Source organism: Balearica regulorum, chromosome 1 (genome assembly GCF_011004875.1).
Source record: "Balearica regulorum gibbericeps isolate bBalReg1 chromosome 1, bBalReg1.pri, whole genome shotgun sequence".
Lineage (NCBI taxonomy): Eukaryota > Metazoa > Chordata > Aves > Gruiformes > Gruidae > Balearica > Balearica regulorum.
In genome coordinates, this window is record NC_046184.1 from 31,788,568 (window position 1) to 31,813,069 (window position 24,502).

At 39.3% G+C, this 24,502-nt stretch overlaps 2 protein-coding genes across 4 annotated transcripts; one reads left to right on the plus strand and one right to left on the minus strand.

Moving 5' to 3' along the window:
• Window positions 1-935: 935 nt before the first annotated feature.
• DNAJB9 (DnaJ heat shock protein family (Hsp40) member B9) lies at window positions 936-10,299 on the minus strand. Its single transcript, XM_075744265.1, has 3 exons — window positions 10,138-10,299; window positions 6,113-6,340; window positions 936-4,717 (listed from the first exon to the last, which is right to left on the minus strand). Exons 2-3 carry the CDS (start codon window positions 6,327-6,329, stop codon window positions 4,287-4,289), a joined length of 648 nt encoding a protein of 215 aa, XP_075600380.1. The 5' UTR covers window positions 6,330-6,340; window positions 10,138-10,299; the 3' UTR covers window positions 936-4,286.
• An 80-nt stretch (window positions 10,300-10,379) lies between these two features.
• On the plus strand, window positions 10,380-17,868 carry THAP5 (THAP domain containing 5). 3 transcript variants are annotated; one of them, XM_075744289.1, is made up of 3 exons: window positions 10,380-10,469; window positions 14,773-14,962; window positions 16,354-17,868. In XM_075744289.1, the coding sequence occupies exons 1-3, from the start codon at window positions 10,462-10,464 to the stop codon at window positions 17,320-17,322; spliced, it is 1,167 nt and encodes a 388-aa protein (XP_075600404.1). In that variant the 5' UTR covers window positions 10,380-10,461; the 3' UTR covers window positions 17,323-17,868. The 3 variants fall into 3 exon arrangements, with proteins under 3 accessions (XP_075600404.1, XP_010306634.1, XP_075600413.1); XM_010308332.2 differs by having other exon boundaries at window positions 10,383-10,544; XM_075744298.1 differs by lacking the exon at window positions 10,380-10,469 and adding an exon at window positions 10,728-11,390.
• The last annotated feature ends 6,634 nt before the right edge of the window (window positions 17,869-24,502 follow it).

Sequence of the window (24,502 nt, forward strand, 5' to 3'; positions counted from 1 at the left end):
AGACTCATGCCAGGAGTGACTGACAGCCAATTGACAGCACAGCTGCTAAGTGGCCTCTACAAAGCTGGTCTCTGTCCAGTCCCTGAAGAAACAGCTGCCCCAGGGCAGACCAGTCAGGCTCAATCAAGTCAGCCACCAGAGCCGAATGACCCTCTGGACAGCATTTTATTCTGAAGTGAGCCCCACACACAGCACAGTCAAGGTACTCTACACAAGGCTTTTGTTTCAAGTTCAACAGACACTCCTGATGGGAGTTTTCAATTCACAAATAATTAAAAAACCCACACCCCTCAGCATAAAAATATAACACAGATCTTCCATTGTCTCTAACACATTTAGTCCTCAAAATTTGGTTTTGCATTGTTAAGATGGCAGATTAGATTCCAGGGAAAACAGTTTTAATGAGAAATGGACTGATGAGATATACCAAATCCCAAAACTTTTATAACCTCCACCTTCTAAGGATTAAGCCCAGAAAACAAGAACTTTCAAGCATAGTCTTGCAGTCAACTTCCAGGATCTGCGCTTTCCAGCGGTGATCCAGGCCAGTTCGTGTTGGTCATACTGGTCTCCCACACCTCAGCAGGGTGGCCAGAGCACAGGCAGCAGACAGAGACCCAGTAGTTGTCAAGGCAGAGGCTTCCTGCCTCTCGGGAAAAGGCCCTTTTGCGCAGTCTTTGTTGTCTGTTTGGTTTGTAGGCACAGCGCCTAAACATCAAACCGTTCTCCAGATCTCTAAGAAAAACAGAGCAGGTAAAATTAAGTCAATTTCTTTCAACCCCCACCCCCTTCTCCCTACCAACCCCGTCATCCCCTTCAGGGAACACCAGTGGTCCAAACATTCCATAAACACAAGTGCCACACAACCCACTTGAATCCAGCTTCCATCTACATCTTGAAGAACATAAAGAAAAAAATAAAAAAGACTTCACACACAATTTTCACATGTTTAATGTAATGGCACGCTAATTCAGTTTACAGTACTTTCATCTGCACTAGATACTGTGTTTCAAAAGTATAATGGGGAAAAAAACAAGCATGAAAAAATACACTTTTTCGGTAAAGTTTTAGAGATTGAACCATTTGGAGTCACATATGCATAAATGCCTTTGAAAAATTTGTTAAGAATTGTACTTTTCAGCCTCACACAACCAAAGAAAAAAAAAAAAAGGTTTTGCTGGCTCTTTTCACAAGATATGGAGATCAAAGATGGCACTTAAGATACTTCTGAAGTCAGGGGTGTTGTAAGGTTATATCAGGACTTCCGCTGGAGTGCTTGCCATGAAGCAAACACTATAAATAGGAAAAGAATGTGCAAGAGCTCTAAATAAGTAAGAAGCACAACATGTTTTGCAAGCTTGTGTTCCGATAGCCGTGGAACTGAAGACGGCTGGCTGAGGAAAGCCTGCCTTAACTTCTTCAGCTAAAGTCTATTCAAAGTACAGCCATCAGAGAAACTCTCATGGACAGCAAACACACTAGACTCTTTGATACTAATGATGAGCTCTCCTTTGGATTTTACCTTGGATCAACAACCAAAACAAGCAGAAAGGTCACTTTGAGAAGCCACAGGAATAATAGGCAGTATTTGTTAGTTTTCCTATGACAAGTAATTAAGAGAACTAATATGGAAGCAGATAAAAATAGACCAGACAGAAGTCTTCTCAAGGTACTATCAGCTAGAAAACTAGCAACCCTATCATTTTATTATCAGTTTCATAGTTTGACTTTATTCATACAAAGCGTACTTGTTTTCCTTAACTCTTTAAAGTTTGGAGCATCCTTAAAGAGGGGAAGATAACCTAGAAGCAGCCAAGGATCCTTGATTTTCACTTAAAAGGTTAGCCTGAAAGATGATGAACTCATACAGTCACTTAAGAGAGACATATTTTGGGGGTGGCTGCATTTCCTACAATTAACAGTGCTCATTTTAACTTTCATTTCTCTAAGTCAGGATGTAATCCTATCTTTGGAGAAGTCAGTGGTTTGGTTCTAGTAGGAACTTCAAATATTCCTTCTCCCACACTTCGGAACTGCTCATTCTGCTGTTTTCTTTTTTTTTTTTTTTAATTTTAAATTAAGAAAATATTCACTAGACTAAGAAAGGCATTAACATGTTACCTTTGCATCCTGCTTCTAGAGTTGCCTCCCACCTCTATGTTCCAGCAGTCACCATCCCTAAAGGACATTCACTAATAAATACTCTCTTATATTTAATACTAAAGGCCACACCCTGCCAAAGTCTTATCAGCGTGAACAATTCTCAAATGCAAACAAAAATGCCCTCTACAAAACTTGGTATTTGTACAAGAAAGTAATTCAGAACTTTAAGTCAATAATTTGTTCACTTGGGTGCCCGCATGATACAAATCAGGCAGATAATTTGATTCATGCACAGGACTGATGGACTATGTTAAAGAAAAAAAAATGCAGAAATCTACAAGAATTTCAACTTTTGGTTGAATCATATATTAATTATACAGGAGAAACTAAAAATCTCTACTTACACAGAAAAAGGGTGGAAATAACACAAACACACTCACTCCAGCACTTTTCCTACTATAAGAATATTGCACATTCCAATAATGTTGCACAAATTACTGGCTTTTTATAAAGACCATATATGAGGTATTAGTCTATTAATAAATAAAGAACAACATGAAAGAGGAAAAGCACTTAATATAATGCAACAATCCATTCCAAGTATTTAGTGAATGAAAACTGAACAAGCAATAATACGTACCCTTGAGGGGAAGGTTAAGGTTACTTAGCAAATAGGCAGCTTTCAATATCCATCCAAGAAGCAAAGGGTTAAATCTCTTTTGATAAAGATTTTGAGAGCTCAAAGCCTATTTAGAACACTGCTGTTTAAAATGCTCATTTTGCTCACGTAATCAATCTGAAAGGTAAATTCTTATCTCACAATTCTAAAAGGACAACAATATGTGGGTGACAGCAATCTTATTAAGGGGAACCAGTTTCATATATTAAACCTGTATTATTAGTTAAGAAAGAAAACAACTTTTGTATTGACATCGGTTAAAATATTCAGCGGGTTTGTTCTGGGTTTATTTTTGAGTTGTTTGCTTGGGGGTTTTTGTTTTTTTTTTTTTTTCTTAATTTAAAGAGTTTAGATGGGTCATGGATTTCCACGGTGCTGAAACTGATACCATTAGCACTGTCCTTGTTATCAGATTCCAGCACCACAAGGCATTAGATGAATACAACAATCGTAATTTTCAGTTTTACTCCGTGTTTATGCTAAGAATTTACCATTCAAATCACAACACTGAAAAATTCCTGCTGACATGTAATAAATCTGTCAATCTAAACACAATCTGTTGACCTTCCAGAAACACTAGGAATCTGTAGGCAAGCTTATCTTGTTTAAGTTCACAAGAGCACAGAGGAGTATTTGAAGTTCAATAAACTGAGCTGCAGAAACTACATTGCACACGTCATAATACAATAAGCAAAAAACAAGAGTGTTTTCAGTATGGTCTTCCAAACCTTGTTAAAGAGATATTTGTATTTTGGAAGAAAAAAAGATCTTGTGTGCACACAAACTTACATATATTAATAGCCCTTTAATAAGTCAAAGGTTATTCAAATCCTAAAATCTTTTCAGATCAATGAAAGGCTATTTTAAATTAAAAGTAATTCCTACATCACTCTCCCAGATGAAGCACAATCTTAACATATTCCCTCTTGTTATTTTCCAACTTCAAAAAGTTTTTTTTTATTAATACATTTGCAATGCTGGACAGAGTAACAAAGACTTACCTAAGTCATACTTCTGCTGCTATTTTGGTTAAATTACCTAATTTGCACAATAAGTCCATATCAGGTAAAAACTGCAAGTGAAAACTTGGAAAAATGTGATTAAAAAAAAAAAGCAGCACTTCAAAATTAAAGTATCTCCTCTGCTGCAATCCATGCACCAGTAACTCAAACAGTCCTGAATTGGCATATATGAAATAATTATATTACATTATTGAAATTAAAAATATATATCTTGTGTTGAAGTTCAGTGTTTACTAAACTGAAAGACATGCAATTTTTTCTGTCACATGAGATTATTTCTCTCCCATTCTAAGTAGTTACCGAGACATTTACTTCCCAAATATATGTTGTTTCTATTCTGCAGATTAGTTTCATCTACAATTTCTTTATAGCAGTTAAGTGTTTTTCAGAATAAACAGTTCAAATAATTTTTTCGATGTTAGCACAAACCCAAGAAAGATTATGAAGATGATGAAAGAAGAAGAAAAACATGAAAAGAAACATTATTGTCCAGAACAGTCTGTATACGTGGTAACCATGTTTCCTCGTCTCTGGGTGACAGTCCTACAGTGCTTGCTGGATCCATGAAACCTCGTATCAGTTCGCACTGCATGTCGGTGTGCATTTTCAAAGTCACTAAATGAAAACATTTTTTCCATATTTTCAAACACATCATCAAACAGTCCACCTCCAAAGGAGAACTCTTGGAAAGAACGTCTTTGCCGATTGTGAGCTTCCCGATGACTTCGGAAGTGATTTTCAAAGTGCTTTTTTGATCGTGAGTTTTGACTAAAGAGGTCAAAGTCTTTGAACAGATCATCAAAGTTGAAATTAAATGACTGGTGGAATGGGCTTCCATTATTTCCTTGTCCTCCATGACGGCCAAACTGATCATATTCTCTTCGTTTATTCTCATCTGATAATGTTTCATATGCTATTTTTAAAAAAAGTTTAAAAAGTTTATTTACATTCCCATTTAAAAAAAAAAAAAGTTAAAAAACCACCATACACAAACACAAAGAACAGCAGCTTTCTCCCACTCCCTCAACAGGACAAATTTCAAGCAATACTTCCATTCAACATGCAAGCCCAATAAAACTCAACATTTGTTTAACTTTCTCCAAACCAAAATAAGCTTTTTCAAAATAAATAGTTATTTATAATAGTAAATACAGGTATACTATGAGGACAGATTATATCCTCAAAATTTTAAATTCACATAATACAACGTAGCTGTATAGCAATAAAGATTAGTGATAATATTTGACAGAAAAGAACAATGACACATGGCGATCAGAAAGACCAAAGGAGAGAGGATGAGTTTGGAGCTCCACCTAACAAAATGAACTGCCTGCTGAATTCTTATCACAGAAACACAGTGCAGTCTTTGCAAAACTACTTGTCAGCCAACAGTTTCTAGCTACACCACAGTTACAACTAAGCAACAAGTTAAACATCAAAGAGATAAAGGGAATGAATTTCCCCTATGTCCAAATTCTCAGTTTTTCAGAAGTTCAACAATAAACCTAGATTCCCCCCCCGCCCCCAGAAGTGGAAACACCTTATTTTTCCACAAAATCTTTTCTGTTCTTGATTATTCACTTCCACCATTATATTTTATCACAAAACACTTATGAACAGTGTATTCCTAGGATCACAGGATAATTCAGGTTGGAAGCGACCTCAGAAGTAGGGTCAGTTGTGAGATCAGACTAGGTTACTCAGGGCTTTATCCACTCATTCCTGAAAAATCTCCAAGGTTGGAAACTGCACAACCTCTCCAGGCAACCTGTTCCAACATTGCCTATCCTCAAGGTGAAAAGGTTTTCCTTATAACCACTCTGAACCTCTTGCACCTGTTGTCTCTTGTACTCCCACCATTAACCACTGAAGGAAGCACCTTGCTGCCTTTTTTTTTTTTTTTTTTTTTTTTAATAATCTCTACATAGTCAGTGGAGGGTTGCTGTTAGGTCCCCCTGAAGCTCTAGTAATCCTGAGCTGGATCTTACTAGACAAATCAACAAATAAGAATTAATCCGCTAGGGCTAAAGTTGTCCTACTGCCAAGTATTTTTTGTGACAACAGGCATGAGACAAAAAGCCTAACAAGCAGGAATGCATAAACCGTGTAAAAAGCCTGCTTATGTGCAAGGACACGGAAACAAGTTAGATATTGATATTGGACATTTGACACCAAAGAAGTAGAATTACACAAAAAAAAATCTTTTTACCTCTTATTCAGTAAAAACAGAGTATACTTAAGTTACCACATTTGCTCACAGATATAAGCCATGTATCAAATTATTAAGACTAAGGTTAGCATATATTACCTTCAGCAATTTCTCTAAATTTCGCTTCTGCGCCAGGACTCTTATTTTTGTCTGGGTGGTATTTCATAGCCAGCTTGTGAAATGCCTTCTTGATCTGGCGGTCGGATGCATTTTTTGGAACTCCTAAGATATCATAATAGCTCTCTGTAGCCAATATTAATTCAGTTATCATTAAAATGCAGAGAGCAAATGTGAAGACAGATTGCGTAGTGGCCATTTCTCTGGTTCCTAGAAAGAAAAAGAAATATACTTGAAGAACAAGTTATTTCACATTCCACAACTTCAAGGTACAACTACAAGCTAGAAGATGAAGAGCTGTATGTTTCAGGAGTCAGTCAGTGACAGACATGTAAACACTTTGTTTCAAGTGTATCAAACTCCATTCCCCTAGTTTCATAGTCACAGATCATGTAAACGAAAATTCCACAAATTCACATTTCACATGTATCACAAGCACACTTCAGTGTTCATCTTCATTTTACAGCTATCCTTAATTGTACACTCTCCACAGAGGTGTTGAAGTAAATATACAACACGTTTCGCTGTATCAAACAGTTCACGTTGGCACACCTGAACTAGCTTTAAACTAATCTTTGAGTTCTAGGACCACAAACACAGCAGCACTAAATTCAGCGCAGATTTGCAAAAACCCACTCAATACTGGAAGACCAATTCACTGAATAGCTTGTGCAACAATAAGAGCGTGAAAACATAACTGGCCTAGAGATCAGATATGAGGTGCAGGAAGACAAGACTGTTAGACATTCATACTCAGCTTCAGGTCGTTTAACTGACTTAAGGTGAACACGATAAAGAGCAAAACACTCATTTAGAGCGTAGAGTTCAGTCAAGTAGGGCACATTTTCCTTTACAATGGGCTGGGCTTAGCTTATTTTCATATTAGACTGTAAAACAAATAAAAATACCTACTATATCTTTGATATCAAAGAATTCATCTGATAGATACCACTACATATAAAGGTTTACACGTCTGAACTGAACTCAGAAAACAAGTCTTCTATATAAGACAAGCCACTTCAACAATAATTAAAAGTTGTAACTATTTTTTTCAGCAACATGTTTGTCAAAGTTACATTTTGAAACAAACTGATGCTAGAGCTCAGGGGAAAAGCTGTAGCATAAATAAGAAAAATCAGTTAGTTCCATGTAACCACATGATCTTTCATGATTTTTATGAAGGACAGGGTGAACTCTTCCTACCAGGAGAGATCAAATGATTTTCCAAGGCCTATGCATATTATATTTAAAACACAGAGTACAGAAACATGAACGTTCAAAGACAGAATGCTGGCTGTCACCTAGCCAGCAGGATGTACAACAAGGCTCTGAACGTGTCAGAAGTAACACGTTCCCCTCACCACATTACAGTAGTCTTACTACAACTCAAAGAGATCAATGGTATTTATTCAACTTTCAGGAAAGCAACTAACCTTACAGTCTGAGTACCATTAACGTTAGAATATTTTTAAACGGTATGCGGCCAAAACATTTGTCATGCAGAGTTCAAAACCTTTGAATATCAGGTACATAAGACAATTAAGCCTTTAATAGGAAGTCCATACCCTCTAAAGGAAATTAACACCCAAGCACCAAACCGGAAAAAATTAGCATTTCTAATAGGTAAATCAGGGGGCTAAAATGAATCTTGTGAGCCAAGAGCAAAAAAGCTCGTAAGATTAGTGTACCCATGCCCTCTTAAGCATTTATCTGGCTAGCAGCCTGCATGATATCAAGTGTTAAGGAGCAGCAGTTGAAACAAATTGTATGTTGATCAGTGTACTTAGATACCTAACAGACAGTTCTTTTCAGTATTCTTTGTGCATGACACCAGACATATATTTAGTACAAGCCTTTCCAAGTCTTTTCCACATAATTTCTCTCACCAGTTCACTAAACTGAAACTTTGCCACTTGGGCACAAAGAACTACACACATGTACATCCTACCATACTTTTAGGGTTTTTTTCCTGTTTGTGCTTTATAGGTACAGATTTATGTCTTCACGTCACACCAGAGATTGATTTTATTTTACTTCATTTCCCCACACCTCCATTGGGCTTATATAACCACCTGCTGCATTCTCTTAAAGCTAACCTCCCCTCTCCTACTATTAAACATTGAAAAGAGCTAAAAAGAGTTTATGTCCTTCATTAAGGGCCAAATCCTCTTTTATAACTCCCAAACTCATCAGAGCCTGATAACACCAAGTCACTCCTTTAAAGAAGTTTCCTGCTCTGCCTAACCTTCTCAACTTCTATTATTATTGATAGTGAATTACATCTAAGTTTTCCTTTTTCTATAGTTTTACATTAGGATTTCTGTAATGCAGTTCTATGTTGTACTACCCCTAGTTTTATCTGGATTTCTAAAGCACATTTTAAAAAACCCACAAAACAGTACTTAAATTTCACTGTTTTTTAAAATAATGTAGACAATTTAATGCTGTCCCTTGAACAACTCAATGAAACTCAAATATAAGAGCAAAATTAAATGTAAATGAAAATGAAGTGCAAATGAAACTCCAATATAAGCCACATTTTAAACTTATAAGGTGATCACAAAGACATAGTAAGTCTTATATTTAGACACTATCATCAATTATTTAATTTACCTTTCAGAAAATACCTATTTTACATGCTGTCAGCATCTTAGCATTGCTGCTGTTAACTAAGACATTAAACGCCTGACCTCTGCCTTGCAATCCCTAACTATTTTTACAATGCTTTTCAAAATAAAGTCTCTTTTAAACATTTATTCTGCTTATGTCTCCTTTCCCTCAGTTTCTCAATCGAAAAGGATAAGTTTCACTTTCCAGGCACAGTAGTTACTTAAAACACATTCCAGAATTTGTTAAGTTCTGTATACTCCTTGACATTAAGCTCACACCACAAAACAGTCCCTCCTAACAATTATAAAGAATTACATTTTATCTGGGTACATCTAGCAATAAAGTTAGCGATTTTATTACTACAGATTAACTATTTAACTCTGTTGGATAAGTAGTTACAGATCTCAACCACTATTAAGCAGTATAAGTATAAGCAGTATACTGTCTTATGTTTATCAAAAGTATTATAGAGGTGATAACATTCAGCTCCCTATCAGTTTATCAACATTTATCAATAGCTGCACTATGAAGTGATGTTTAAGGATGATGCACCTGGAATAAAATCTGTCACATATAGAAAATAAGGGGGTACTTCCACCTTGCAATGCAAATACCCTATGCCATCCTTCTTTGAAATTAATTAGCAAGGATCTTACGTATGTGCTTATATTCACAAAGTTTCGCATGATGCTGAAAATCCACAGCATCACTACCGCTCTGATTACATAAATTGTGATGTACTATCCACTGGAATTCTGATGTCATGCAATTCTTTTTGCAAACGATTCATTAATAGTACAAAAGTTACCAAAGTTTTCCACTGGTTCTCATATCACGACTAACCCGATGAGTAAGCAAGTCTCCTAGTCCACAGCCAGCTACAGATAAGTCTTTCAAACTCCGGGGCTTGTACTTTTCTCGCCCTCTCTTACACTGACCGGAAAGCAAATCTAGAAGACTACTGAATCTTGCTCTGGAGAACAGGGAAACGAAACAGAGCCTCCCCTGGCATCATCCTCCCTAGCCAGACCCCTAATGAACCTCGCTAGAGCGTACCACCAAGCGAGGCCCAGCCAGACCTCGGCAGATGATACCAGCGACACTAAGTGACGCTGTCCCACCTCCAAGTCGGCCAGGCTTAGGAAAGACCACAGCAGATGGGCCTAGTGAAAAATGAGAGCCCAGAGGGGCCCAAAGGGCAAATAAATCCACCAGACCGAGTCCCAGTGTCCCCCCTTTCCCTCATCGTCCCCAGCCCCCTTCCCCCAGGGGCCCCCTACCCTTCTCCAGCCCCTCCGCGTCCACCTTCCCTCCAGCTACCTCAACCCCCTTCCCCAAGCCCTTCCACGGCGGCCCAGGCCGTTCGCTGTCGCCCCTCTCCCCGCCGCGCCGCTCACCTCAGCCCTCGCCCGCCGCCGCCTCCAGCACAGAGGCCGCTGCCCCTCAGCGCCCCGCGCGCCGCTCCCTCCCAACCGCCGCCAGCGCTCGCGCAGACCGTGCCCCCGCGCCCCGACAGCGATTCCTACACGAAGCGCTGCGCCATTGGCCGCTCGGCCCCACGTGACGCGCCACGCGCGGATAGCCACTGCTACAGCTGCCGCCGCTGGGCGGGACTTCTTCCCCTGGCGCGAGGGGCGGGGGCCGCTGTTCCCGTGACTCCCGCCCCCCCGCTGCCGCCGTGCGCGTGGTTCCGCCCCGCGGTCGGTCCGCCGCGCTCCGCCATGCCGCGGTACTGTGCCGCGTCCTGCTGTAAGAACCGAGGGGGACAAAGCGCCAGAGACCAGCGCAAGCTGAGCTTCTACCCGTGAGTGGCCGGGGAGGGGGGTAGGGTCTGCCTGAGGGCTGGCCCCGGGGATGGCGAACGCCAGCGGGGCCAGCCCCGAGTGAGGTGAGGCCCGTAGCGGCGCCTCAGGAGCCCGGGGAGGGGTGGTGTGTGTAAATGGCCGAGAAACTAACTTTAGGGGCTGGGAGCTGCCTTTGAACCCTGCCTGGTCCTCAGCGGCTGGAGGGAAATAATGCTCTCATCTCTGGGGGGGAAAGGTGTAGGGAACAGGGTCGGCAGGCTGAGTATTTCGGCACCCCCGCCAAGGCGGCCGGTACTTGCTTGAGGGGGAAGAGGTACAGCAGCGTCGGAGGGCTCTTGAGTAGGTGCAGAGGGTGCATGAAGTGAAAACCAAAGAGATTCGACTAAAAAAATAAAATTTGCGCGTGTAACCATGAGGTTGTTTAGCTGTCAGAGCTAAGTAGCACCGGTTACCCGGGGTTTTTTCAAGCCCTTGAGGAAGGGGTGTTTCAGCAGGGCAAGCATTAGCTTAAAGGTGAAGAAGCTGCGTATCCTTTATCTGACAGCTTGGAAGCTCAGCGAAGGGCCTGACAGAGCAGGAAAGTAAACATACATTGATTCTTTAAAATTAAATATAGCCACTGGAATTACTGTCTTCCCTAATTATCTTTCCTACGCTGCGAACAGAGGCATTGCTGGTTTGTTTGGAGGCAGATGAGCCAGCTGGAAGCTAACTAGCTTGGTTGCCAAAAAACAGTTTATGGTGGCTGCATAGTACTATCTGACCACCTGATTGATTAGTCACCATCCCAGGCCCTCAGTAACCTCCGCACCGTTGCGGTTACGTGGCTGTTCATTCCCAAAATGGTGAGTTAAAAACAACATTTCTCAACCCTGAGAGGAGCACAGTGCAAGTAATTAAATATGAATGTATTTCTGTTGAATAAAAGTATGATAAGCATTTGTCAGCATGTCGTGGTTTAACCCCAGCTGGAGCTAAGCACCACACAGCTGCTTGCTCGCTTCCCCCCCAGCCCTCCCAGTGGGATGGGGAGAAAAATCGGAAGAAAAATGTAAAATTTGTGAGTTGGAATAAGGACAGTTTACTGGGACAGCAAAGGAAGAAGAAAATAACAACAACAATACTAATAAAAGAATATACAAAGCAAGTGATCCACAATGCACTTTGCTCACCACCCAGAGCCTCCCTCCTTGTATACTGAGCATGACGTTATGATATCGACTGTCCCTTAGGCTAGTTTGGGTCAGCTATCCTGGCTGTGTTCCCTCCCAGCTTCTTGTGAAAATTAACTCTATCCTAGCCAAAAACCATGGCACAACAGAAGGAATTGTGTAGCATTTAAGAATAATTTGAAGAATAAATTTCAAAACTACCCTCAAAATCTGTTTTGGTAAAATTTATACCTCAAACTAAGTTATCAGTTTGTTTCAGCTGCTGAGTAGTCATTGTTTTTCCAAGATCAGGCAGGCTACATAGGAAGACCCACAGGAAGACTGCTTTGAAAGGGATTTTAGTTTAGATTGAAAGAAAGCTCTTTTTCCCGGCATGTCTCTTACTATGTGATTCATCATAAAACAATCATGAAAATGAGGGGAAATAAATTATTTATATTGCTTTAGAGAATGTGCCACATGGATGATCAAAACAAATTTGAGTGCTGATACATATTTGTATTCAAATGTATAGCATCAGTATAATGATGATTGCAAAAACACAGCTGTTTTATCTAGCCATTGAATTCTACTGCATTACAAGTATCGTGGTCCTGTAGCAGGGGTACTGAAATTAGATTTATAGGCATCTCTTGCACTACGTTAGCAACTCCTACTGATGTGGAATGCAAGTTTTATTCCCTTGACTCTTACCACCCCAGAGAAGTCCTCTGCTGCTCTGTGGTTTTGGGTCTGCACCCCTTCTGAACTGTTTAACTGTGACCTAATCTTAGCTGGTTTCACTGCCTGCATCTGTTTTATTTCTTCAACTCTCTGACTTGTACAGCAGCGGCAGCTCCTGGGTAAATTCTGTCCACTTCCTCTTTACATTTTCCTTTTTTTGTGTGTCTCATTGACTGACACCAGAGAACAGATTCTATTGATAAGTAAGGGGGTATTGAAGCAGGAGCAGGTTTTGGCAAAATTGCCCTTGAGCTAAAATAATAAATTTTGCTGTCAGACATTATCTCTCACTACAGATTTTGTTGTTTCCCATCTGAAGCTGGCTGACTGTGGGGAAGACAGTGAGTGCTGTGTTGCAAGGGTAACAGCAGCAGAAGCAAATGTTCTCTAGCCCTTCTGGGAGAGGGTGTGATTGGTGACATGGCCTTCAATTGAAAGAAGCCATCCTCTTACTGAGAGCCTTTAGACCTGTGTAGTAACATCCCAGGCTAAGCTCTGTTACTCATGGGACGTGCTGTCTAGTGTCTGTAATGCTGCTATTGGGTGCACACAATCTAAGTAGGCAGGATTTGAAAAGGCTGAATCTCTAGCCTGTCCTTGAGAGGTTATTGTGTTACTGCTAGCATTATTTCTTGCATTCCTGCAGACACTCAGAGCCAGATGCATCAAAAGCTTGCTCTGTTTCCTTGGTAGCTTCAAAACTTAAATGGCAACAAATTCAAAAGCTTGGGAAAGAGGTGAAGACATGCACATTTATCCTGTGAATCTCGGGTATCTTTCTCTCAACATCAGCTAAGTTTGCACTTTTGAAATATTGTGGGCCTGTATAAGAGAGTCATGACTGTGTGTGGTTCTTGGAGGAAACCTGCAGCTTCAGGGATCTGAGGGTGGGATGTAGGGTTTGCCAAGAAGTAGCCTGACCAACTGGTGCCTTTCATAGCGTTCGGGTGACACTGGGCACTCCAGGCTCTCTCCCCAGCTTATGTTGTGTGGGTATATCTCACTGCAGAACCAGGTTTTTTTGTGCATTGAAGTTCAATAAACATATGGTAATAAGAACCAAAAGAACTGATTGTTAATTAAAAGGAAAGAAGAGCTAAGGGAATAAATGGAGCAAGGAATGCTCCCTTTCTATTTAGGGAGTAAACCAAAATGGTTCTTGTAAAGTGGCTGTAGGTACTTGTTCACACTTGGATGTTTCTGTTGCCCATCATACTGCCCACAGCTAATACTTTTGACATCCTACAGTTACAATCAGGTCAGGTTTAACAACCACATTAATCTGTCTCTTGCAGTTTTATATAAACAAAACTAGATTTTTTTAAGTTATTATTGATCGTGAGTCTAAGGAATATTGCTTTCTTAACAGTAGTTATTTAACAGTGCTCAGAATTTGAGTTATGGTTTATATGCATCATATGTGGTTGTGTGCTAGAGTTGAAAGAAAGCTGATGTGCACCAGAGAAATCTGTAAACGCATTGCTAATACCCTGATGTCTGTCTGGTAAGAGATGAGAGCCAAGGGTAGATATCTTTGCCCACTTTCTTTTAATTTGGTTCTTTCCCATATAATTTGTCTTACTGTTTGCCTATATTTTAAAAATCAATTTAATTTTTTTCTATGAATGTGTATACTCTTCATTTTCCTTTTCAAGAGGGTTAGATGGTTGAAAAGTTACTTATAGTTTATGTAATGTTATGTAGGCTCTCTACACTTAGTTACCAAAATGCAATTTCTCATTGCTTTTTTTTATTTGTATGTATTAACTTTTTGAACAAAATTTAAATCCTGCACTGGAAATATTCAGATTTCCAAGTTATCAGATAATCTGAATTATGACATTTATTGAGATACTCTGTTAAACAAAACATAGTAACAAAAGTTTTTGTTACTAGTTTTGTCTAGTAAGACAAAAAAACTCCACAAATACTATTTCTAAAATGAGGACCAGGCCTAACTTTTTTTGAATGAAGTCAGAGTGTTTCATTGGACTTCAGCAGAACTGCTTTTAAAACATCTATTCAGACACGCTTAGCCAGAAGAAATTAATATAAATTCTTCTGCTGAATCTGGAGCAAATATCCAGCTAGAAATAATGTGGATAATTATTGGATTAACAACTAAGTGATATCCTGATTAGGTTTTTGTTTTGTTTTGTTTTTTCAAAAAAAGGAATTATTTTAATCATTTTGTAAGGAAAGACTGCTTTGGAAGGAACAATGAGATATTCTTTATTTAAAAAGAAGAAGGAAAGAAAGAGAGAAAGAGAAGGAAAGAAAATAACATCTTTTCTTTGTGTTTTTGTCTGTTCTTTCAACTGCTTTAAAAAAGATTTCCACTTCATGATAAAGAGAGACTTGAGAAATGGTTGCGGAATATGAAACGAGATGCGTGGACTCCAAGTAAGCACCAGCTTTTATGCAGTGATCATTTTACGCCCGATTCCCTTGATGTGCGGTGGGGTATACGATACTTGAAACATACTGCTGTACCAACAATTTTCTCTTCCCCAGATGATGAGGTAATGTATTCCTATCTTTTTTTATTGTAGTAAACTATTGGTTACATAGAAATACTGTGCTATGCAGGCACTTAATTGTGATCAAAGCTGTGCTAATTCTTTTCTGGCCCTTAACTGTCTTCCTCTGGATCATCATATTGGAGGTGGGAGAAATGGAAAGACTGGAATTACTGTCAAGGCTAAATTGCTGAAACTGAAACGTGTAGATAATTAGTTTTACAAAATAATTTATTTTTAGTCATGAAGTTCTCTGTCTTCTTGGATAGCGGCAAGTGTTGACCAGACTGCTTTTGACTCTGTAGAGTGAAAAGCAATCTTGATGAATCTCTCAGATACAAAAATAGAAAATCTTGCAATTTATGGCAGTAGTAACTTAGCAATAAATATCTTTCCTTCTACACACCCCCTCACTTTGCTTCAACATATCCCTCGCTTCCCTGTGCTGTCATTGTAACAGGGAGCTTTACCTTTGGAACTGGACTTTGCTGCATTGTGCTTCTGTGCAATTGCAGATAAACTGTGTGATTTCCCCCCAAAGAAAGGTCAGGTTTTCCCCACCTCTTTATGCTCTCTTGTTTTGCGTGTGACCATAGACCAGTCATAGTACAAAGGTGGACAGCAGAGTTACAAAGTTAAACTTTTTATGCAGTGGTGTTGCCGAGAATGTACTAATGGCTTCTCTAAATTATTTTTTCATTAGCAATATACATGGGAAACAACTTCTTTTTAAAGTCCTGTTAAAATTTATCCTTCTGCTAAAGTTTCTGTCCATCCAAAAAAAAGTTCTCTGTTTTTATGACTTGTGAAGTTTAGTTATCAGAATTGAATTGCTTGTTTAAAAGTCCACCTGTGTGTTTGTGCATGAGTATGTTTCACTGTTCTGCAAGCCTGTGCTCATAATCCTTTTGTTGTTGTTGTTAAATTCTCTTTGGGGTGGACCACACCACTTAAAATTTGCCATAACTGGCTAAAACAACTTTGTTGCATCTTTAAAGTGAAAATCTTGTACTGTGTATATTTAGTACAATGTTTCAGGTGATAATGGGAGATGCTAGCCAGTCTTTGTCAGATTTGTGTAGCCACTTCTCTTCAAGTGTTTTTAAAATTATGATGACTCATGTAAAGTTCCTTAGAGTTTGAAAAATAATTTTAAAAAAGTATTATTGCCTTTAGAACTTTAAAATAATATTTTAACATTTAGGATCTGAAGCAAAGTTATGGAAGACACTTAAATGAATTTTCAGGTCTCTGGTGTAATTTTTAAATGGCGCTCGTGTAAATTATTAGTTACGCAGTATGATGCTATAGAATGATATTTGCCCAGTTTTTTTTCATGTTCAAGTGATTTCCTAGTTACAAGGTAGTTGGATTTGTGGGTTTTTTTTCTCCAGGAAAAAGACTCTTCTCAGAACACCCCGGAAGAGATAAAGAGGGAAGACCTGAAAGAAACAAATACAAATGTAGAGCCAGAGAAGGCACCTGTATCACTTGAACCTTGTACACCAAAGAAAAATCCTGTAATTGCAGAAAACGTAGATGAAAATGCGGAAGTAGTTTGTTCAGCTGCATTGAGTAAACCTTTACAAATTCAAAGCCTACAACTCCTAAATGGAGAATACTTTCAGGCAGACGGTGTCATTCTTGATAATTCCTCTAAGCAGCATATAGATCAACCTAATCCTGTTTTAATGGCAGCAGCAGTCCAGAGTGTGGAAGCTACCAGTGTTCATACTTCTGTAGAGGATCCAGTAGGATGTACAGCTACAGTCTTGCAATTTACAGACCCTGACTACTTGAATTCGTCTCTGAAACTGAAAAATGCTTTAGGTTCAATTACTGACTATGCAATTGAAAATCCAAACTCTCATATTGTAGGCTGTTCTGTTGAAGTTCAGCCATCGAGTGAAAATGCGGTTTTACTGAGTACAGTCACACAAACTATTGAAGAGTTCAGTGGAAGTGAAGAATCTGTCATTGCTATCATTGTGCCAGCTGAGAGTCCAGCAGATTCTGAAATAGTTAGTACTTCTTTCCTGCCTATTAAGGAAGAGTTTCTTGACACAGAGGAGACAGAAACAGATAAATCTCTGTACATGGATGCATATGATGGAAGTGAAGTATTACAAACTGAGCATTCATACTGCAAACAAGACATAGACAGAGATCACCTTTGGCAAAAAATTTCAAAGCTCCACTCTAAGATCACTCTACTTGAAATGCAGGAGATAAAAACTTTGGGGAGACTCAGGTCCTTGGAAGCTCTTATTGGACAACTGAAGCAAGAAAACATGCTTTCTGAAGAAAAGCTGAAGATTGTAGAAAACTGCTTTACAACACTTGAAGTGACTATGATACAGTAAAGGCTTTCAGTAATTGTTCTAAAATATCTCTTTAGCCTCTTTGTCTGTCTGTTTGTACAAATTAACTTTTGTTTCATTCATGGTACTTTAAAAATCTAATGCAAATTGTGTGAATAGCAAATATTCTTTAAAATGTTACATCAACCACTACCAAAGCTAGGTTGTAGGATATTGCCTATAAAACATGACTTGCAAGTAAGCTTTAAAAGAGAATAAAACCTGTTAAAATTTTGTTAAAAAGTATATGAATTGAATCAATGAAGATAAGTTAAATTTTTCTAGCTGCAGGCTCCTCTGAACCATGCAACTCCTGCATTTGGGGCAGCAGTAGAATGGACAGAATAAGGATGTAGGGTGGGCAATTACAGAAGTGCTGTTAAAAAAAAAAAAAAAGTGTCCCAGTTCTCTCTCAAATGAGTAACGAGGTATGTAATATACATTGTCCAGTGAGACCACGATTACTCTTTAATCTTCTGTTCATCTAACATTTGTTCTGATAGTTTTTTGTACACTTTGATCTTATTAAAATTGTTTCTGCAATAAAAAGTGTTTCATTTAGTTCTTGAAACAAAAATTCTTTAAGAATATAGTTACAGTGAAGAGGTCCATCTCCTTCTTTTGGATGATTCAAATCAAATGGAAAGAGCAAACTATCTTAAATAGTGATATTTTTGCTGGTTAGTATAAGGGAAAGCTCCAACTGTTCAGTGAGTGCTATCTGCTCAGCACTGATCCTCTTACGGTCTATAGCTGGGTAATGTATATGCCCTTAATAATACACTGAAGAAAACAATGCTTTGCAGAGCGAATTGCTAGTGAAAGTGGCAGAATCTGGCTCGTTGTTTTTCTGTATCTTTTACTCTGCAAGAAATGGAATTGCAAGACTAGAAATCTGCTCCCCTATGTTGATTTTATTAACCATTTCTAGTGTACAGGATACCACTACAGTAGAAAGACACTGACAATTCGTTTTGAGGGAAATTAATTTGCTTAAACACTTTCTGCTTATTCTGTCTGTGTGCTGCCCCTTGGATCTAGAGTTCGCTGTACAATCTAGTACAGTGAACTAGTACTAGATCATCTAGTCCAACTCTACATTGCAGTTAGACTAGAAGATCCTTGTAGGTTCCTTCCAACTGAACTATTCTATTCTAGTCCGTTCCATTCAACAATGATTAGATTACTTGAGGGACTTGGATGTATATTCCTTTATTCAAAAGTGTGTTGCTGCCACCACCGCCACTTCAGTCTGGGACTGGAGCAAATGGGTTCCTTCGCAGTCCGTTACCCGTATTGTCTTTCAGACACGTTCTAAAATGTTCTGTGAATCTTTTGATAAGGATTTGAAGATCAAGCAACACTTAATTACAAAGCTGGCCTCCAACTAGATAACAAGTTGCAAACTAGTCAAATTTCAGAAAATTTTTGGAAATACAGAGTAGCTGCCAGAAGTTGGTCTGCTACAGCACTCTGCTTGAAGAGGTTTGTCTGTATCTGCAACCTCTGTAATAGGCCTGTTTTGTCCTTCAGCTTGTTAAATTCTTTCAGACTCTAAGCACAGAATATACTTGGGAAAATTCCTAAAGAAGATAAAGGTCAGTTACAATATGATGAATTATTTACAGGGACTGTGTGACACACTCATTTTGTCCCCTCTGGTTACAGAGTGCTGTCCTTGAAACAAGAGAACACGCCTGTTCTGCCTTGTGAGCTCTGAAATCACAAGGGGTTCTCCTGTATCCTTAGAAACATTGCTGCTATACAGGGTCCAGGTGGCCTCTCTGAATTGTACATTTTGTCATTTTTTTATAAGATGATTTACAAAATGCTATAAGAAATTGCTAAATGATTTGGCAGGTTTAGAAATTTCATGAATGTCATTACAAATATGCTAACACTATATTTTAAGACTTACCACCCAGTTCAGAAGTCTACTGTAGGTCTTGAATGGCAGTGAGAGCTAAGACATGGCAAAAGTTGCAACACTTAAAGCTGTTGCCTCAGTAAAGCTCTATTCCTGAAGAAAATATGGGAATTTTAACATGGTATTTAAATCTCTGGTATATTTTTGTCTTTATTGACAGTTTCTAGTATTAAAATTAAGAATGTTATTTGTGACAGAGATGTCTTTAAACCTAGGGAAAAACAAGGGTTCAATTTGCCTCCTGTGGAGTTTCTTGGGACTATAGCAGAAAAACTCAGTAACTCTACAAACCTGTCACTAAGTTCACAAATTTCACTGCTACAGGGTGATTTGGTCCAATGGGCCTGGGGTGGACATAACAGGCCCTCTGCCTTTCTTTACACACAGCTTTTTGTGCCAAGTAGGTCATTAAGGCCTACAATTAGCTCTTCTCACCAGCGCCTATTACCTAACTGCTGCCTAAAGCAGGCCCTACTCTCTTGCCAAGCAAGACATTAGAGCTGTTCAGCAAAGGTGTCTAACAATAGATGTTGAATAATATGACAGTTTATTATATTAACCTAGTGTTTTCAAGTAGAGCTTTACAACTTTAGATTTAAATTTACTATTTTTCCTTAATAGTAAATTTGGCATGTGATTGCTCTCAGTGTGTCAGATCATAGTGTGTTCACCCCATGTCAGTGTGTCCATCCCATCCAGGTTCATGGTTTCTGTAGCAGGCAGCATCACCAACTTCAAAAAAAAGCCAGAGGTTGCCTGAAAGCAAGATCATTTTGTACGTAGCCTTTCTCAGGACCAGCCTTGTAGCAATGAAGAGGCTGAAACTCCACAAAGCACTTTGAAGGTAGACCAGAATCAATGCTGTAGGTGACTGTTTTGTAGGTGACTGTTGCAAATTGATTCCAATAAAATATTTTGGGCATATACCTTTTGTATTCATTTTAAAATATTTAGTATTATGGCTGTCTGTTGTTGCTTACAGGAAAATACAGCTAGGTCCTTTTCTTCAGTGATATGCTGACACTGAACTACTCAGGCTAGTCATTATGAAGAAGAAAAAGCACCTTGTTGGAAATCACCATACACCACTGAATTAGATGCTACGTGTACATGTTGTTTTCAGTGTGTCCTAACCATAAAGCTGCACGACCTTTGCACACAGTTTTATTTCACTAAACTTAGGAACTCTTGAAGGTGTTATATTTTTCCCTGAGATCCAACAGAAACTGCTGTTGTGCAGTGGCAGCCCAACATCAAAGTAGCGCATTGAATCATCATTCCGTCTGTAACCTATCAAGCTTACCTTCATCCAAGTTAAATGTTCTCATTTCTCTTTTCAATAATTCTGCATTTGCATCAACATTTTTTTAAACTTACCTGTTTCAAATGATATAATTAATTACTTCAACACATTACAGATTTAACAGATGAGGGCTGTTTTCTTATTTCACTGCTTCAAATGTTAAGCTGTATTTCCTTTACTCTGTCCGCTGGCTACTGTAGGAATTTGGCACTTGACTTTCTCCTAGATCTTAATTTAAATTCCACCAATTCTATTTACCTTATCTACAAACAGTGTAGTTCCATCTAGATTAGACTGGTGCCCATTTCCCCTGGTTTTCTGTCTTTACAAGGTGGAATGTAAACTTGTATTTAACTCATTCTGAATGCAGTGCCAGCTACAGGAGATTTTTTTCTTTCTGTCAGACTAATAAGTATCCAGGACTTCACTTCTGTACTTTCTTGCATCAGTGGTACAAATATTGACTACAGTCTTGCACATTACACAGGCATTAATTAGAATTCTGTCTAGATCTCTCATTAGATGTCTGTCTGATATCTTTTTACTCTACTGCAGTAAAGTTCTATTTTTTCTTTCCACTTAAACCCTCTCCTATACTGAGGTGCCTACGTTAGAAAAAACAGCAGCAGATGTGGGCTCACTCAAAATGCCATCTGTGTTAATAATTCATTTCCTCTGTCCTCTTCTGTTTTGCCCAAGCTCGTCTACAAGGACAGGTGCTCTGGGCCGGTGCCATGCGTGGGGTCCACCTGTGCCCACCTCGGCCACAGGGCAATCACCCCGACTGCATTGCTACTGGGCTCTAATGACACAGTTCATAAAGTCATGCTAGATGCTGTCTTCTCGTCACTAAACTTGATGCTACATACCGTGTTTTAAGGAATTACACTTTCCTCCATCTCTTAACTTCTTCTGTAATAGATTGATTTCCTTCATACCTAACCATGTTTTGGTCCAAACTGCCTTGTGTACAACTCGATGCCTCCCCTCACTTGATGCTTAACTGCAGGTTACTGTCATACATGTAAATTTGCATTCCTACACTTCAGCCTGTACCCAGCGCTACCTGAGCAAAGGCCTAGACACAGCCTAGTCCAGCCCTTCCATAGCATCACGGAATGGTTTGGGTTGGAAGGGACCTCAAAGATCATCTAGTTCCAACGCCCCCGCCATGGGCAGGGACACCCTCCACTAGACCAGGATGCCCAAAGCCCCATCCAACCTGGCCTTGAACACTGCCAGGGAGGGAAGTGCAATGTGTAACACTCATGGACTCCATCGTGTCACCAGGTGAGGGCTCATTCCGGCAGGGTTGCCTGCACACTGTGGATTCCTACAGCCATAATTGTGTTGATGACAGTGGAAGACTCTGCTCAGAGGGAATTATTATTGCTAAATGCACTAGGTGCTGTAATGCCTTTACTCTTAGATGTTTTGAACTTTGTACTGACAGTAGGGCAGTGAGCCTGCTTTTGTGAGACATTGTATCTGGCCAGTAAGAGATACCAGGAGAGACCCACCTGCTTTGGGGGCGTACCCAGAAGACACCATGAGCAGCAGGCAGACAATTTTTTAACCACTCTGGCAGAACTAGACAAAGTCCACGTCCAGCCCTGAGGAAAGGCATAAGATGTGGGTTAGTGCTGAGTGACTTAGGTCTTTTCCTCTTCCATAAACTCCGCAAGCAAGAAGCCCCATGCCGTGTCGTAAGGCTGGAGGGGAAATGGCACCTGCACGCTGGGGCCCTGTGGGAGCTGCTCAGGGTCGTGCGTGGGGACGGGGATGAAGGAGCGAGTGGGTTTGGGCATTTAGGGCTGCTGCCTGGAGAAAGTGCCTTCTTGTGGGGCATCTCACAGGTGCTGCCCTGTTTTTGGGGTCTCACTGGCCAGGCACAGCTCAAAGCTGCAGGGAAATCCCAGTAATGCACTGGAAAGGCATGAATTACCAGCACCAAGGCAAGAGAGAAAGAGGGAAGGACGAATTATATCTTCATTAATGACTTAAAATTGTACTTAGATTTGGTCAAAAATATATTTGCTTATTTACCAGAGAATTTTACGACTTACAAATACAAGCTGATTTACATTTCTGCAAGTGGATCTCTGGAAATGCTTTAGAATCTTATTCACACTAAACCACATAAAAGTATTACTGCTTTATTTTTACCTCCAATGAAATCAGTGTAATGGCTTTCTAATTTGCCAGACCATTTACTACTGCAGAGACAATACGAGTTTCTGCCAAAATATTTTTCACAAATAAGACAATAATAATCAGACCTCTAAACAGACTTTTTTCAGTAAATATACCTCTTGGCATTATTAAATATTATAGTGTGCGTTGCAAAGAGTCTATCACTGTTTTAATATCTGCCTTTCCAGCAAAGGACACTTCGAATGACATTTATGAAAGAGTAAAAGCAATTTAGAAGCCTGTGTCTCATCCATTCTAAGAGGTAAAACTGTAGAGATGCTTTGGGAATGGATATATATTTAAAAAATATATATTTTAAAAATATATATTGCATATCTAAAGACCAGCAGTGCTCCTTATGAACAGCAGGTGGTGCTACTGGATCGCGCTGCAGAAGTCAGACAAGACCTGCATTTTATTTTTGTTATTGAAACACATGCAAACAGATTAACTATGCAGAGGTTTTTCCCTTATATTTCAAATGTATCTTTAATAAAGAAGGGAAGTATCTGAACAAAACAGTATGACTAATTGTCCTCAGTCTTACAGAAATAAAGCTTCAGACAAGAAGAAACTCGTTTATATTCTGAACATAAAACATGAAATTCAAGAGCCTTCTGCTCAAGTGAGTGGCAAAAGAAGATGTATTCGCTGTCCTCACATGGAGCATGATTGCACTCCTCATTTGTTGAAGTGGGTCAGAGATTAATGTTTGAATTGCATAAACAGTTTAGCATTGCTTATTTGCATGTTAATCAGGGTAATAGTGCGAGTGTTTAATCACACCCGTCACCGAGGGTGTCTGGTTTGCTACTCAAGTACTGCAGCCGTGGTTTTGAAACTGGGAAGGTACGTGCACAACAGCTTGATGCGTGGCATAATCCCCTCTTAAGGTGTCGCGGGACAGGCTTTGCTCTGAGAATACACAACTTCAGATGATGCAAACAACATCGGAATAGGGGAACGCTGGTCCTGCACAATCGGGCAAGTTTCGTTTTGCTTATTTCAGTGTTGCTTTCAAAATACAATAGATAACAGGGCATTACAGTACAGGTCAATAGTATCCATGTGATTTTCTGAGTGAATGGAGCAAGGCTGCGAAACAGTGGCATGGCAAAACCAGATGGTAAAGACAACCATGTCAAGGTAAATGCTGGTCTCAGATGCATAAATTTGCCTCACAGCTGGTGGGGCCATGGTGGCTTCTCTGGGTACACAGAAAGTGGTGCTCAGCACATTGTTCACTGATCAAATCCAGACACTCCACCACAGCCTCCTGAAAGAAGTCATCTCACCTGACTCTGGATGTCTCCATCATGAGGTACACCTCAATTTAGCAATATTTGATATGAAGAAGAAGAAATGAACTAAGGAAATGCCTGTTTATCTACTGAATATGGCCAAGGAGGTGTTCTAGACACATATTTCACATTGAGTTATGTATGTTGTAAATACCTGAAGTTAACCTAAAATTAATCTCACCTTGTGTTTCAAAAGGTAAATCACTTCTAATTCTCAGACAGGGATGTTAGGAAGACTAAATGCTAATTTGAAGAAATTTGGCACGGCAGTCCTTCCAAATTGTGCCTTAATTTCCTGTACAGCCAGTAGCAAGAGAAAGATCTCTGAAAGCTTCTAGAGGGAATTCTGCTCAGATTTTTCATTTATATGATTACAGCCTTTTTTTTTTTTTTTTTTTTTTTTTAAGATTTTGAAAGACACTTCTATCTCTCTAAGAAATTTGGACAAGTAGGAAAACT